Genomic DNA, 18,135 nt, shown 5'->3' with positions numbered 1-18,135 from the left:
TGGTACAGTGCATGTTGTCTTGACACTGGTACTTGTACCGCTCTTTAACAATGCAAAGAAAAATGAAGGGACAAGAGAATCTACCTCTTCAAAGTTTATAAGGGGAAGGTAAGATAGTAACACCTATTATCTTCAATAAAGAAAAACAAAGAATTAGTAATTCATATTGTATCACAACCTACCTAATTAAGCCGCAACAAAAAAATGTAAATAAACAGACTGCAATTGGCAAATTAACCAAAATGTCCAAGTCTACAGTCTACAGAGCTAATGGACACATATTCCATTAGAGAAAGAGAAATGATCACTTTTGCAAACTGCCTCAAGCAACCATCATCCATTTAAAGGCCGAAAAAAGGTCATTCGCTTTATGTACAACCGGCCAACATCCACCTCATCGGAGTCTAAGAAAGTATCAACAATCTCTCTTTCCTCGAGCTCTCAATAATATTAATAATCAAAGAAAAATTACTAAACACCCAGTTGCTGCCTCTGGATTTGCTCCTCAAAGCAACTGCCAGAAAATGGTAAAATAGATAACCTCCAACAAAATCAGAAGTCAAATTCTCCTGTTGCCTGCAGAAGATGGGAAGAATTTCAATGAAAACTTTTGAGCTTGAGGTCCAGTACAGGACGACAAGAGAGAGCAATATAAAATCCCATCCATCATTAGAGGGAAACTGACCTTGGTAAAGAGAATGTCCTTATTGTTTATGTGCATAACGCCATCTTTCAGCGAGCATTTCCACCTGCTCTTGGTACGAGTCACCTACCCACCCAACCATATCATGTATTTAATGATGAAACGATACGTACTAGTAAAATTATATATAGGGGTTAAATACACTTTTCACCACTAAACGACCAAATGTTTTTACACGCGACGTGGCACAGTCTTGACCATCAGATCTTAACAGAAGGTGCTATTCACACAAGTTTGCACAAACACCCACAAAGTAAATTACCTTATCAAACTGAGCCAAAACCAAATGATGCGTGTTTTGCTCTTCTACATTGTCCACCTCATCCAAATCATCATCGTCATTTTCATTCAATGGCGGTTCATCATCATCTTCGTCTCCAACATCATTTTGAGCAACCACAGCAGGAGTACCTACTGGAAGATCTGTAATATACACAGAACAGGCAACTCCAACATTAGAGAGAAACAAACATAAGCCACACCAGTTTTAACCATTTCAGTCTTAGCCATGATATTTAATAGATAAAGCACAAGATTTACCAGTGGGAGCTGGTGTGTTAGCTATGTTGTAGTCTTCATTGAAACCTCCTTGATAATTGTAGATCTGAAGGATGAGAGGGAGAGGGAAGAGAGCAACAGTCAGTGAGATATCAAAAAATTTTAAAATATAAAGTGTATAGAAAGAAACCCTCTAGTCATATTCAATAATGGTAAAAAGCATGTTGGCAAAATTATCCATGCACGCATTTGAAAAAGAGATCAAGCACCCAAGATTTTTTTGTTGGCAAGTAGCACGCTGGATATTTTGATGAACCAAATCATTCAATCAGTCTGTCAACGTTCCAGGCTACCTACAGCATTACTATCCACTTATCCCAACTTCAGGAAAATCAATTAAGAATTGTTCACCTGGAAAAACCTCAAAGTAAGCATTTTAGGGATTCATAAATCAATAGGATTTTTATCATAAATGATCGAGACCCATGAATACTCCGTGCAATCTGTTGAAGAAAAAACTTCTTTTATAAGCACTCCAACATTATGGCCACTTTTTAGCCATGTACTTCTTTTGTTGTTCAAAAAGACAGCAAAGGAAAAACAATTTTTTTCAGTTGATAAGTACCAAATGAATCCAGTGGGTTTTGAACCCACGACCTTACTCTCCATCACACTCTTATAGAGGGAGGAAGTGTCATTTGAGCTAGATTTTATACCCTCCTTCCCATTTCCCAACAAACAGCATCAGGATCTGGACCAGTAATTGCAACATACAAATGTAACTTCCACAAATCAAACAGACACACAACCCACACACACAAAAAAACGAAGAGACCAGATGATTGTGATCAGCCAGTAATCTTCTTTGGAAGAGGCAAAAGGAAAATGGATGATTTTAAAAAATACCTTTAAGCAGACTATTTATTGGAAAACTTGAGTCTTAAAAATTAACATACTATACTTACATTTGGAGTAGAAAGAGCATCATCATAAGGATCAGGAATTGGACCATCAAGTTGAGGAATCTTTGAGCATGACCTTGCGACACGCACTAAGAGCTCTTTATTTGCAGTGGTGACTATGCCATGTCCACCCAGAGAAGTGTTCCCTCCACTTACCTGAAATTTTACCAATAACTCAAGTCCAAAACTGCATCAAGTCAATAAGAGAGCATGCCATACACAGGAATATGAATTCTAAGATTCTAAAAGGTGATGCCATTATAGAAGGATTTTTCTGTTTAGCAATTAAACTCAAATTCATACTAATAAAACTACTAAAAGTTATATCTTGCAGCAATAAATGTCCATACTTTATTGCAACAAAATTATTAATTAGGATGGCACTCCAAATTTACCCAGTCAGGTAGAACCACAGAAAGGATAATTTGCAAAAAGTTAACACTTGATTTGATCTGTATAACTTTCACAAAAGAGAACCACAAGACCCAATTCATTAGCTAAATATTTGAAGATATGATCAACTTTGAACCGGGGTTAGCTTTATGGAGAAAGACAAAAAGTCCAGGATTATTTCTAGTGCCAACTAAACAAGCCAATGCCAAACTGACTGTTAAAAGACGACCAATATAGCCTTATAGGAAAACTAAAATCACTTTGCGCAACGTTCTGCAAGGATATTTCAAACTTACTTCGCACAGCTGTCTTTGATTCAGCAGAATTCAGTCAGTAGGAAAGTCATCCCACTGAACATGTAACTATATACAACATTGTGAAAATCACAACAAAACAGGTGATAGCTTTCTCTCTTTCCATTCATCCACAATGGATCCTTTTCCCTGTCCATCAAATAACTTCCACAACACCACCACCAATTCTATTTTTCACATTTCACCTTACTTTCTCGGTGGTTATTACTCCACCTCGTCTAACACCTCGTCAGCAAGGTCAGTAGAATTCCAAACCATTTCAACTAGAGCATCCTGATCCGGAAAGCACTTAACTTCATTGATCTGACATTACCTGACATCTGGACTCAATATATTTTGATAGGTAAAAGAATTTTTTTTATAGGTACATCTGGAATAACATATTGAAATTAATATTACATCATATGTCCTGTGTATAACCCTTTCAAAGGATTCTTAGTCAACTCTAAGCATTCTAAAGTACTTCCAACCAAATGAATGAATTTTCATACAAAGCTACAACAGAGCCCAAAAGACACCTTTTTAAGCCTATCTTCCAGTACTGGGAAGATTCCACCCAAGCTTTTTTAATTAAATTTGTATCCAAACTCAGACAAAAGTGAATTCTGAGAAATGAATCATTTAAACAACTTAATTTAACCCAAGTTCCTCCAAAAGAAGAAATATATTCACCTTATTTATCCAACAAAAACGGAGGAAGACTAACCTCAATCTCAAGCACCTCAGATGTAGCATCCCCAGCTCCATCTTGCTGAGGTAAGAATCCACCAGCATGATATTTCGAAGCAAAATCCTCACGTTTTCGCTTTCCAGAAGACATCGTGAAAAAATCCTAGATTTTTCTCGAGCATTAAGGAAAACTAACAAAGTATGGTACTATTATTGATCAAAGACAAAAATATACATATCAATATATTCTAAGAATACAGTCCAAAAAGGAGGTGCATACACCTTGGTCATCCAGATCTCTCTAATTAGGGTTTTTCTTCAACTGAAAACAGAGACTCTTTGAAAATATGAACAACAGGGATTACCTGTGTCAGGGGTTGATGAGAGGTTCCTCTGTCCACCTCCTCCCGCCCTTCCACGTAAGCTACACAAGTACAACATTAATTATTAAAAAACAGTAGACAAACACCTATATGCTTATTTCACATCATACCAATGTTAACATCAAGTGGGGGCCTTTGGCTCATCCAAGGAGACGGAGGTTGCTGCAACAAGCATAAAGAGGATTTTAATAGACTACCTCTTGAACCCACCAGAGAACTATAATCTATAAAGCATGCATCAGCCACTCATGAAACAGTTAAAGGAAAAAATTTTATTTCCCCATGACTCTAACTCACAAAATCAGCTATAAAAACCTCAACTATGGGTTAAATATTAGGCATTACAGCTCTCACCATAGAAACTACCAAACCAAATGGTGCAAATGATGTAGTGTTACCATGAAGGGGCTAGGTCTTCCAGCTTTCGTCTCATTATTGTTGCTTCCGCCGCCACCACCAGCATCACTTCCAGGAGTGGGATAGTCACTAGGTCCGGTAGGAATGTTATACATAGAGTTTTCTGCAGTTCCCGGTAAAGGCGTTTGAATGGGAGTCTGTAATGGCGTCTACATTTCGAGAAAATACAATAAAATCACAAATCAATTTTTCGACTTTTTGAACTCATTAATTTTTTCAAGATTCAAAATCTAGATATAGATCGTTTCAATGAGTAAAAAGAAAGCATAAACTCACTGGAGGAAAGAGCATCTCAGCAGTGGGAGTTTCATACTCCTCATTTCCTTCGTAGGGCACATTAAGATCGTGAACGGGAGTGATGGGGCCCCCAGGTGTGGGTCTAGGTGCACCGGTCCTGTCTATAGGGCCGATTACTACACCGGCTTGAATCATTTTTGCCTCCCAAGTCTATAAATCTCACATTAGATAAACAAAATCAGCAAAACCCAGCTCAAGTATCGACACGAAAGCTCAAAATGGCATCCCAGAAACACAATTTAACTCTAAAAACACGAAAAATCTCAAAACCCTAGACATGACAAAATCGAACCCAAATAACAATTTACTAAACCCCCGTCCCGCTCTCTTCAAAATGAAGAACTACGCATTTCGTATATTTATTACAAGATTCCTATATGAGGAACACCTTAATAGCAACGTAAAATGAGTCAAAAAAATAATTATGAATCAATAAAGTTTAGAAAAGAAATAATAAATTACTCCTTGAAGCTCCTTGAGAACGTCCTCGCCGGGGCCACCGTCGTTGACGAACTCATCCCGGAACTTATTGATGACATCCTCGATGACCTGGATGTAGACCGCGCTCGTTGTCGAAGCCGACATTTCCGAATTTTCCTAGCTCAGACTACCTCCCAATTTCTTCCCCGAATTACCGAATCGATTATTTTTCTCGGGGAAATAAGTAGAGAAAAATCTCAGGAACAAAGATCCGAATGATTCATGGAAATTCTAGAGTACGTTGATGAAGAAGGGGTTAGGGTTTGGGGGATGTTGAGTGAGTGTGCGAGCGAGCGAGCAAGGCAGAGAGAGAGAGAGAGGGACGGACGAGAAACAGAATAAAGAGCGGAATATAAATAGGTTTGCATCCGATTATAGGCGTGTGTTCCACGTGGCGAGATCTGCAGCTTCCGTAAGCGGCGTGTACAACGTTTGATTTGTTTTGATGGGGCAGACAAAAAGAGAGTCGAGGGATAGGGAGACATGTCCACGAAAATCTTTATGAATTTTCAAAGGACAGTGCTACAGCCTACCGATATTTAATCTTTTTTTTTTTAATTTTTTTTACACAATTTTAAATACTTTTAATATCTACTTACTTAATCATTAAGTAAGAAATTAAAAATTAAAAATTAAAAATTTAGTCGAACATTTTTATCGGTTCAACTAGTATTTTTTATTTTAAAAACCTAACTTAATGAAATTAATTATATTAGTGAGAAAATCAAGAAATCAATATTATTTAACTAGGTTTAGATACAAAAATACATTTTATCTCATATCATCTTATCATTATAATTTTTTTAAATTCCTACACAAAATACAATAAATAATTCAATTTTTTCAAATCTCAAAATAATAATAATATTAGAAAATAATATTCTAATAATATTTTATTCAACTTTCAACTTTTATTTCAATTTATCTCATCTCAACTAACTATCCAAACCTCCTATAAGCAAACTATATACATACATACATATATATATATATATATATATATTGACTACCCATTTAAAATTTTAACTCTTGTTGCATTAACTATTTTACTCTGAATTAATTATTTTACTCTCAATAATAAAAATTAAATATTATTATTTTTACTTATTTTTTTATCTACTTTTTAATAAGGATTTATTTTTTTAAATACTTTTTTTATTATCATTTTCATAATTACCATCAACCTAAATTACTACGTGCATTTATTATCTTTGTAAAATTATAAAATGGGTTTTTGAGAGAGAAATGATAAGAATAAAAATGGATGGATTAGAGATAGAGTTACTATTCTCTTACTATCCATTTATTATTTATAGTGAATTTAAAATTTATTATTTTCTTTTAAGTATTTTTTTAACATCCTTAATCATTAAGAAAAAATTAAAAAAATATATGATTTTACTAATAGTCACTTTCTTAACCATTAAGTAAAATTAAAAATTAAAAAAAAAATATCAAATACAAAAATAGTAGTAAATGAGTAGTAGAAAGATAGTAATCCTATCATTTTCTAAAATGGATACCTACGTTATTGTATACCTACAAACATGTTGAATCATGTAGCTCGGGACCAGAATATTGAAGCTATGCCTAAGCCTTCACTCAAGATTAACCAAGTTTTACTTATCACTGACATATAGTTAAGCTAATGACAGTGCTCTAATATTATTATGGTAGACTATTACCGTAACATTGTATTTGTTGTATTAATAAGACGGCTTGCAATTAGATTATTATTTTTACTGTAAACTTTTTTTCATCTTGTAACTTATAATTACAATTAATAGACAAGTTACATGTAAAACTTTGAATTAAGTATAATAATATAGTAAATGAGATTCCACATTATTTGAAATAAATAAGTTCTTAAAGTTTACGGTAATTTAAAAGACTTTAATTATACAATTTCTATTTTTTCTAAGTAGTTACATTACTCGAGATAAGTGTATCTCCAATCTCCACATACATCTTCAAGATGGTGGAAGATCTATTAATGGATTGGCTTTGGGGTTGAAAACGACATAGTGGAAGGGGAAAAGATTGGAAAGAGAAAGTACAGTTTTTATTTCTTAATAAATAATACTCAACTCTTAACTGTATGATTAGTTTTAGAGAAGATGATTGCTACAGAGTCTCTTACACTACACACCACATATATCTTAATTTTTTAAAAAAAAAATTATTTCTACTAAACTAAATGAGTTCTTTTACTTATCATCCCTACACCATATATTTGTTAAGGAAAAAAATAAAAAGTTATAATATGTGTGTGATATAAAAATGATGAGCATAATTTTTTTTTTAGAGAATATGGTATGTTTCGAAATTTCGAATGGTAAATAAAAGAGAATAAGGAGGGTTCAATCCTTTTTCGTTTTTTTTTTTTACTTCAAATTATATATAGGTTAAAAGCAAAAATGACTCGTATTATTTACTTAAAAATCAAATTTTTTCTTATATTTTTTAATTGAACTTTTTATTCTATGTGATTTCATGTTTGATCAAATCATTTCTTATGCTGACCAACTGTTAGTATATTGTTTGAAATGCTGGTATGGTGTGCAGCCATTTGTCGCAATTAAATTATTGTTTTTAAATAAGATCTTATAATAATGTAAAAGCTAAGTGATTTAAAACTAGAAAAATAAATAAATAAATAATCTAATTTGAAAATAAAATTATTTTAAAACTATAAAAAACATTAAATAAAAAAAAATAAAATCAAGAATGTAACCTTTTCTCAAACATGATGTGACCCCAAACCCAAGGAGAATGGAGGGGGAGCCTCGACAATGCCATTAAAAATGGTGGCATCAAAGAAGTCTCAATCTCAATCCCTTATGAATGGAGATTCGGTAGACGACAGGAGAGATCTAATTGATCTCTTGGAATGTTGGCACAACCACCTAATGAGGTGGTTGCACCATTCCCTATCAGTAGAGGGGGTCCCATCCATATGGTGGAATGGGTATTTTCTAAACCCAATTTAATCAAACAAAATTGAGAGGTAAATTCTATGGGGTGTACAAGTCATGCAATCCCTTTGAAAAAATTGTGCCCACCATAAAAAATTAGGTTTTTTCAATTGAGTCTCAAGTGTGTCATATTTTCTTTTAAATGGACTATACAAAGCCTACGCATTTAGAATGAGAAATACTAAGGATACATAAGGATCCCACAAACCAACGTAGTACATTGCCACGTCAGTTAAGTTTTTTTTTTTTTAGAACTCATTTGATCCAAAGTTGTCCCATTCCATTCCCAATTTTTCTCTTTTCTATAGTTGTCCCAACCCTTTGTCATCATATTCCTAGTGTTTTTATCTCGTTCATTTGAGCTTCTTCATCCCCTTTGTAAGTCACTTTTTCTCCTATTTTTCCACTTTCGCCATCTGCGTTTCCTCGTTCCTCCACTTAGCATTTGTTCTCTTTTTTTTATTTTTGTAGTTTGTAGTCGTAATCAAAAGTAGGGAAAAAATAAGCAAGTAAGGATTCTCACATACCAGGTTGCTCCTAATTATTTTCCAGTGTCTACAACCAGTAAGAGCAAGCTGAAAAATTATCGAAAAATTCTCCCAGCATAAAACTTACACCCAATGTTTGCAAAACGATCAAAAATATAACACCAGCTGGCAAAACCAAAATCCAATCACGAACTCAACTATGGTGTATACTCCCACCTACCAAGCCTAACTGACTATTTGAACAAACTTAATTTCTCTTATACCCAATTTGGTGACGACGTATAAGTTAGGAAAACTTGAATGTGGACAGAGAGAGAGAGATACTTTGTGTCGGCAGGGGCTTTTGTTAGGTCTATTGGTGACAGGTGTGGGTAAGGCATTGGGCAACAGTAATAGGAATTTATCTACGGGCTGGTTTGGGAAGAGAAATGAGGAAAGACCTGCACGGGGTAAGAGAAAGAAAGGGAAAAAAACTTAACTAATGTGGCACTGTGCCACATCAGTTTATAAGATCCCTTTGTGTCCTTAGTGTTTCTCTTTTAGAATTGCAAAAGTGATTTTATTAAATTAAGAGATGAGATCTCTTTTCACCACTAAGCAATGGAAGGAATCCCCACCACTAACGAGCTATCTATACCATCGTTTCACAACAAAGAGGGAGCTCTTCCCCTCATTTGATCAATTCTCTGAAAGGATTGGGATGAGGCATATAGTATGTTGCCCTATTGAATGGCGATGGTAGAGGCCTCACATGACTACCTTGTAATTCTAAGGGGTGTGATCACCAAATAATGTACCGCTTAGAATGACACCCTCTCTATGGTGATATTCCCATGAGGGTGATGATTGATGAAGTGTCAAAAGACACAACCCTTTGATTTAGTCAAAAGGTTGTGTCACTTGTTAATGGTTATGTCATTTGCCAATCATTGTCTTACCAATGGTTGTACCTCTTGCCAACCAATGCTTCATGGTCTATAAATAGGGACTATTTGTGCACAATGAAGGCACTTAATTCACTTTTATCTATCACCAACTTGTAGGACAAATACTCTTACAGGAGTGTCACCATATAGTCGAATCTTTGCCCGATTTTTTTTCATCTTCATTCTCCATAATTCTACAATGGTATCAAGAGTCTGGTCATGACGGAGGAGATATTTTCACATATTGAGAAGACGATCAATAGACAAATGTTTGATTTTGCAACCACAATTGCATATTATAATCATCTTTGGAGACTCTCGAATCCAAGTGTAAAACTTTTCCAAATTACAGTGAGATGCCTTGAATATACTGAAAATATTCAAAATCTAGTGAGTTGTTATCATTTTGAAGAAAAATTATGGCACATTTTTATATAAAGAAAAAACAGTGCATTTCCCATTTCACACACTGCTCCAGCTAGTCGCCAGAGCCACTCACTGCCGTCAGGAGTTGAAAGCGTCGGGGACACGTCAGACTTGGTCACCAAAAACCATCTCTCCGAACGAAATCCAAGAAACCATTTTTTCAGAATCTGTGTCATCCCTACCCGAGCAAGAAGAAGGAGAATGAATTGGTCGAAATGGTGTCGTTTCCACCAACGGGCAAGAAAATTCAAACTATTATTGGCTAAACGACATTGTCGTTCAACCAAGTGAAGAGAAAAATGACTAAAACATAATCGTTTTGGCCGAGTCTGGGGAGCCAAATGTTGCAACGAACAACGCCGCTTCGAGCAAGGGCCCAAACGACGCCGTTTCGAGAACATTAGAAGCCACCCGTAACAAACAACATGAAGTCGTTTCGGCCAAACCGAACGACGCCGTTTCTTCTGGAACGGGCCTACCTCAAATGGCATGTATACGGGCCTTGCAGCCAGCCCACTTCCCTGAAGCCCGTGGACTCATAAATAACTGAACCTAAGACTAAGTCATCAGCCCATAAGCCGACCCATCATCTGCAACCGCAAGCCGCGCCTTGAGCCAAGCCTAGAGTACCTGTTACGTTTTCTTTAAGTACCTAGTATCCACCCTATACAGGCGAAAAACTACCCTTCACGTACCCCACACATCTCCACCCTGGCGGGATGGTGATATGGCCCCACACCCCCATTCTCACCCCATTATCTAGTCCATTTGTCCCTATTGACTGAGCAAATGGATTTTTTTATATCCTCTGCATGTAGATTCGACCAACATCAAAATAAAGATCTAACCAAAATCTACATCAAAATAGCAAAAAAATAAAATTCAAAACACAAAATATAGATCTAGGTCGAGAACGCAAAAAAAAAAAAAAAAAAAAATCGAATACATTAATTTGGCTTGAGAGACATGCGACTATGGTTGCTGATCTCTAGCTTGAGTGACTGCGACCATGGCCACCAGTCTCTGGCATGAGTGACCCTCTGCTATGACCATCAGTCTCTGGCTCAAGTGACTTGTGGCTATGGCCCCGGGTCTTGCACAAAAGAGAAGAATTAAGGAGAATGGAAAAAATGAAGAGGAAGAGTAGTAGAGAAAGACAAGAAAGAAAATAAAAAGAGCATGGGACAAATATAAGAAGGAAAAGAAAATTGACTAGGAGAAGAGAACAAATGCGACAAAAGAAAATGAGGGAGGAGCTAGGAGAAGAGAAGAGAGTGAGATAATTGACTTAGGGTGTGGGTATTAGTTTTTTTTTTCACTTAAATATTAGGCATACTGGTCGGCGGGATATAAATTGGATGGGTGGGAAACCTAACTGGCACCCGATTGTTCATTATAAGATTCTTAACGTATACGCCAGCCTATCCCTTAAATCTAGGCAAATTGCCCACCTCGTACTGTGCAGGTGCGGGTAGATCTACTTGGCGAGCCTAGTATGGGAGTCCGCCTGGCACTTGCCTACATGCTAAGCAATACATATATATAAAACACACAAGATAAAAACATTATCCTATGAAAATCTATAATATTAGATCACCAAAACTATCGAAATTAAGTAAATCCTGCATGGCTCCATTATTAAAAGTAAAAACCAATATCCATGTCGAGATCTATCTTGATTGATCTTGTACGTACTTAATTTGTAACCACGCATGATAGGGCTCACAAGAATTTGTACGTAACTTCCTCAAGGTTCTTAATATGTGTACCTTCCTGATTAACATGTGCGTATATTTTATTATTATTTGTCATGAATAAGAATTTACTGTGATTGTTATAATTGATTCCAGATCAAATATGAATTGTATGCAGGAAGAAATAATGCCTAGTAAATATTATGAAAAATCTACTGAAAGATTATTCTCGACTAATTGATTTCAGATGAAAATCAAGTATGAGCTCAACACTACTCATGTCTACCAGAATAATATTTGTTTTAAAATTCATTTTGTACTTGTTTACGACTGGCAGAGTCATATTAGAGATTCCTTTTATTTATTTTTTTACATCCATTCATTTCGAAAAATGATGGTATTACTACTGACCCTTTTGGTCAGAAAGTAGAGTTTAAATTTGCTTCAAAATTCGATATTGATACTGATAAAAGTTTGAAATCTATAATTTATGCTAAAAAAAAATATTTGAATTTCCTACAACAAGAAATCAAATATAAAAAGATTGCTGAACAATTTTTTGGTAAATTATCACAGTCAAAGATCAGTGATTTTAACAAAAATTTGATTGATGATGTTTGTTCTAATCTTTCAAATGCTTGTTTGACATAGGAAGAAACATGTTACAGATAGCTGGAGTGATAGTGCAGGTAAATAAAATCAAAGCAGGACCAGATTACTGGAATTAATAAAAGCAGAACCGAATCACTGGAATCAAATGGAAATAATGAAAAATAATGATAAAGATAAGATGAATGTAAGTAGAAATAGTCGTTTATTCCAAATGACTTACAAAATCTTATCAGGAAGGTTGGACAAGAAATAGGTGGTATCAAAGAGAGATGAGAGAAAAAGAAGTAAAGTTCTTTTGAATCTAGGTTCTCCTTTTATAGATTAAGGAAATGTATTTACAATTATTTCAACAATAGTTAACAGTAGTGAATAATAAATACAAGTACAATGAACAGTAGGGAAGTGTAAATTTGACCTTTTTTTTTCCTATTCATTGGACCATAGAAAAGTTACTCCAAAACAAGAGTCCAATCAGAAGGAATCTCTTCTTTCCGAGTTATCAGCAACATATACAACAAAAGAACATCTAGTTCCAGCAAAAGAATTTATTATTTCGTTGTTTACTAAAGGTTGATCAAAACTAATTTTAACAATATCATTCAAATATTGCTGAATAAAATCAAGGTTAAATTCATCATAAATAACCTTAACCAGAGGATCTTCATGTTCCAAAGTCCATTGATCAGGAAAAGTAATATATTTCCAATGAATCATTTTTGGAACTTGAATATTAGCATAAGGAGTAGAACCCTAAATTAACAAAGTTTTATTTCTTGAAAGTTTTAAAATAGTTTTAGGATTTAAATTAGTTTTTAATATCCGATAATAAATACGGAAAACTATGGCAAGAGATTTACCACCTTCTTCCATATCATACCCAGATGTCAAAATATTTAAAGTCAAAACTTTAAAAATGTTAGCATCATCCAAAACAAGAGTTAAATTAGGGAGACAATTAAAGTAGACAGGACCAGTAAACAGATAAGATTGATTCATATCAAGTATGCTGGTTTCAAATTTCTTGAATCTAACATCGTGTAAACAAAGAAGTACCAAAGCATTGATGCATTTCCTCGTGAGAGGTTTAACAAAAACTCGAACAGAACAATATGTAGAAATTTATAACCTTTTCCCAAAAATGTTAAATCGATTTTCTATTAAACAGGCAACATTTCTCATGGGTTTTAGAAATAACATAGGTTTGTTCAACAATTTTAACATTGAACTCAGTTTTAAAAGCAAACTAAACCCAACTGGTTTTATAAATAGATTTAGCATCAATCTTTGAAATACTTCATTTATTAAAATCAACATTATCAGTTTTTTCAATAGAAAAGTCCTCTTCAAGTATTATCAATAGAGGCTTCAAATGATGCCTTAGACTCATCATCAGAATTATCATTATCGTCTTAGAGGGACTTCTTCAATAAATAAATAAAATCTTTTTTCTTGAATACTTGGAGAACAAACTTCTTCTTGGACTTAGAAAATTAATTTGATTTATCATATATAGTAGAAGAAGTAGCAGGTTTAGCAATATGTTTAGCAGAGGTAGTGGCCTGAGTAATTGAGTATTTAGGCAAGGTTAATTGTTTAACAATAGTGAATTCCTCAATGCTTTTGAGATCTGGAGCAATTTGAGGAAAATCTCTGGCAACATTATTATTGGCATCCTATGTGTGGGGATATATGTCCCACCAACTTGATGAGCCAATAATGAACCAATATATCTCCATTTCGTTCATAACTCCATTTTAAGATCTAATGGACTTTATATTTCTTGCAAAAATGGAGGAAATAAGGAAATTTTTTATTATGTCGATCTATTTTGAAAATAGTAGCAAAACTTAATAGTACTATAATTAAGCTGTGGTATTATTCCAGACTCCAGAATAGAAACGAACAATTTGTTCAAATGAGTCTGGGGAAACCGTTGTTTTAAAATGCCACCATAACCAATGTCAGAAATAAATGTTTCAACAATTTTGAAAGAAACTGTAGTAGGAATAGCCTGCTACCCCCATTAGATATTGCTAATAGGTTGATTATTCTTGGTAGTATTCCTACTATTAAAGCTGCTTCATTTTCATCTGCTCTTAGTACACCTTATGATCTTTATGTTAAACCCATTACCTCCACCCAATATTACCTTGCTTCAAAAACTGATTATATTTAAAAAAAAAACTGCTCAAGATATATATTTTTATATATATATATATATATTAAAGAAAAAAAATTACCTCGATTTGCATGACGTTCAAGATCTTACGATGGAATGAACCGAGGATCCTCACCAATTTCCTTATTATTATTATTATTATTATTAGTTAAGGATGTGTTTTTTAATGAGTTTATAAATTTTATTTTACTTTTAAAAATATTTAAAAGATTTAAAAAAATGTTTAAAAACAAATTGGTCTTTTTGTCTAAACCGGTGACTGTTTCGGTCGAGGCATTCAAACAAAATATTTTGGTACTGAAATCGTTTCGGATACAATTTCGAAATAGTCTATATATGAATAAATTATATATATAAATATATAAAAATTATATTCTAAAATAATAGTTTATATAAATAAATTATATATAAATATATATGTATAAATTATAAATAATCTAGTCTGAATTGGAGGGTCAAAAAATGAGCTTACAGTTTGAAAAAATGAAAAAAAAAAAGGTTAAGGCCAAAATATTGGCTGAAATTATGACCGGATTGAAACTATATCATTCTTTATACTGGCTACGCTATAGAAACGAAATATTTCAACCGTACTGGCCGATACGGTATGAAATTCAAGACCTTGGTAGCAGCACCCAAGATTGTACGTACATATTAACTACTGCATGGTTCCATTTTCCGATATTCAAAAGCTGATAGCATTGATGAAACAAATAAATAGAGAAGAACTTTCAGCTTTCAAGTGATCACCTACGCCAGTACAAGTGATCTGGATGATTAATATATGAGTTAGTCCACATACAATCTCTAAATGAGGACTGCTCATGCAAGTTCATACAGTTATGTTTAAAAAAAATTTAAAATTATAATAATATCCTTTTTAAAATGATTTTTTTTTCCATTTTTCTCACATTTATCAATGAGACTACACACGAAATCCCCCACTCAGGACGGCAAAGAGAATTTCTCTTAATTTATGCATTTTTCCGAGGCAGGCATTAGGCAGGAATGTATATATAGGTCGCGGCCTCTCTCTCTCTCCTATATATATATATGTATTATATATATATAAGTCATTCATATATTTTTTAAAAGAAAAATAAACTCACAAACTGATATAATTTTATATAATACATTAAATTTACTTTACAATAACAATAGTTTTATAATCTAACATACTATATTCAACTAAATCAATTTATATTTTTACTTTTATAAGATTTGTGGCCAAAACATTTCTCTATATATAATAGGGGTACCTAGTAGTAGTACTACTGACCAATATAATTTCTTTTACCCTGGCTGCATCCATTTTTGTATGATAATTAGTTGGGTAAACATATCATCATGTACATGTTAATGTCTAGTTTGGATAGTGATCAGTTAAAATGAGATAAAAATTGAATAAAATATTATTATAATATTATTTTTGTTTAAAGATTTAAAAATGTTAAATTGTTTATTATATTTTATTTGAAAGTTTGACAAAATTATAATAATTAAATGAAATAAGATGAAATAAGTTGAGATAATTTCACTATCCAAACCAGACGGCCTATTAATTCACTTTTGACTTCATGTTGTTCATCCTTTAATTTAAACAAGGAATTAGTTGACACCCACATTAACAATATTCCAGTTAATTAAGCCAGGTTTAAAAATTTTCCATTAATCTTGGTTAGTTGAATTAATTATGTTATAATGATCACCATATATAAATATATACACACACACACACACATCAGCCTAATTAAACTCAATTGTAAAAAATATGGATGTAACAAGTTCGGTCTAGTTCAATCCAATTTTGAACAAAATTTAGGACCGAATCGGTATATATCAATTTTACATTTTTTAAAATAGATTACGCACCAATTGCCCTCTTAAACCGGTACCTCCGATTTTACCGGTTCCGATCCAGTTTTTCGATTTTAATAAAATGTAAATTTGTCATAAAAAATCTATTTAAAAAAAGGACTACTTTAAAAAAATCTATTTTATTAAAAATCTGTTACTATTTACACAAATCTGCTTAATAAACAAAATGTCTGTTGTGTAAAAAAAAGAATATGCTATAAAAGAACTGCTATAAAATGTTATTAATATATATATATATATATATTATGTTTAAAGCATATGATAAAATAAACTTTCATGTTTAAGATTAAGATTTTATGTTATAAATTTATTAAATTATAATAACATTATGTTATATATAATTATAATTTATATTATTATATATATTACATATATAAATTTTAATTAATATTTAAAAAATTAATTTAAAATATATTATATTGAAACGGTCCGGTCCAGTCCCAAAAAGTATAGAATCGGAACTAAACCGGTACCGGCCGATTTTGAAATTAAGGAAATCGGCTCCAGACTAGTTCCACCGATTTAGACCGGTCCGATCCGATTTTTTGGTTTTCCAATTAAAATTTACCCCTACATTAAATTCCTCCAACAACTCATGCTATATATAATGTTCAGAATGATGAATGAATATATAGTACTGTAGTACTACTGGAAGATGGATATTAATCATGATCCCATCCATAATATGTACTACGTACGTACTCGTTCAATCGATCGACCCCAGAGCTAATTAAGTGGTTAATTATGAATATCTTAATTAGGAAATGATCAATTAAGTTCATGAAGTACATATATATATATATAGTACCGATATTGTTTCACCCGTTTATCCATATAATTAATTGGATTCATAATATAAAGTACTGATCCATGATCATGCTGCAGATGACTATATAATATAAATCAATCTTTCACCGAAAAAGAAAAAAGAAAATTCATGCATGCATTAATTAGTAAGTGCATGCAGATGACTATATTTTGAAGGAATTCTTTCTTGCACGAGCTAATTGATCATCTTGTTGTCACAAGTACATGATGATCAGCTTGTTTTAGGCCGCCAAGTGCTAAAACAAATTACTCCTGTATAATTCCGGCGGAAATATATATATATATATAAATAAATATTTATGCATGGCAGCAATGGTACTAGCAGCTTAAAGCTTTAGCGCTAGCTAACTAGCATGTACATGCAAGGTCATGCATGCATGTAAACAGCTCGATCCAATCTTGAAAGCAGTCACTTAGCTTCATGCAAACATATATATATATATATATATATAAATATATATATACACACACACACACATACATACAGATCAATTATATCAGATCACAAAATATTTTTGATCATTTTAATATCAGGTAAAAGTACTTTCTGGTAAAACAAAGGAAATCCTCTAGAATCCCACATGAATTCATCATGCAAACAGGCCAATATGCATGTACAAGGTCATGTAAACTTTGTTGAAAGCAGTGCTCATCATGACTTCATGCAAATTCGAGCGAGTACTGCACACACACATGATATTACTTACATGATATCAGATAACCCTTGTCTCCAAATTAATTTCCTTACCAAAATTCTTCTTTTCCGATACAATCTATATATATTATATATATATATATATATATATATATATATATATCTAGTGTAGTTCTATATATATATATATATATATATGAATAGCCCATATATTATATATGAAAAACTTTACGTGCAGTCACTTTTTCATATTTTTTATGCATTTCACTAATGTGATTGGCTGCATCACTTTTTTTAATATAAAATAATTGTTTTGGCCAATTACATCATAGAATGCGTAAGAAGTATGCAAAAATGA

General features: G+C 33.0%; 1 protein-coding gene across 1 annotated transcript; it reads right to left on the bottom strand.

Moving 5' to 3' along the window:
- Nucleotides 1-136: 136 nt before the first annotated feature.
- LOC109017786 (transcription initiation factor IIA large subunit) lies at nucleotides 137-5,457 on the bottom strand. The gene is made up of 11 exons (XM_018999981.2): nucleotides 5,099-5,457; nucleotides 4,616-4,786; nucleotides 4,321-4,488; nucleotides 4,033-4,084; nucleotides 3,905-3,963; nucleotides 3,577-3,702; nucleotides 2,167-2,319; nucleotides 1,244-1,307; nucleotides 966-1,126; nucleotides 686-769; nucleotides 137-576 (listed from the first exon to the last, which is right to left on the bottom strand). The coding sequence occupies exons 1-11, from the start codon at nucleotides 5,219-5,221 to the stop codon at nucleotides 553-555; spliced, it is 1,185 nt and encodes a 394-aa protein (XP_018855526.1). The 5' UTR covers nucleotides 5,222-5,457; the 3' UTR covers nucleotides 137-552.
- Nucleotides 5,458-18,135: the final 12,678 nt, after the last annotated feature.

Source organism: Juglans regia, chromosome 5 (genome assembly GCF_001411555.2).
Source record: "Juglans regia cultivar Chandler chromosome 5, Walnut 2.0, whole genome shotgun sequence".
NCBI classification, from domain to species: Eukaryota; Viridiplantae; Streptophyta; class Magnoliopsida; order Fagales; family Juglandaceae; genus Juglans; species Juglans regia.
This window is presented reverse-complemented; position numbering and strand designations above follow the sequence as displayed.

Excerpts from the sequence above, each read along its gene's own strand:
- LOC109017786 (XM_018999981.2), bottom strand. The coding sequence starts at position 5,221 with ATGTCGGCTTCGACAACGAGCGCGGTCTACATCCAGGTCATCGAGGAT. Across the intron at positions 4,085-4,320 it reads GAAGACCTAGCCCCTTCATG|CAACCTCCGTCTCCTTGGAT; the intron begins GTAACACTACAT and ends TGCTTGTTGCAG. Across the intron at positions 577-685 it reads AGGACATTCTCTTTACCAAG|GCAACAGGAGAATTTGACTT; the intron begins GTCAGTTTCCCT and ends CATCTTCTGCAG.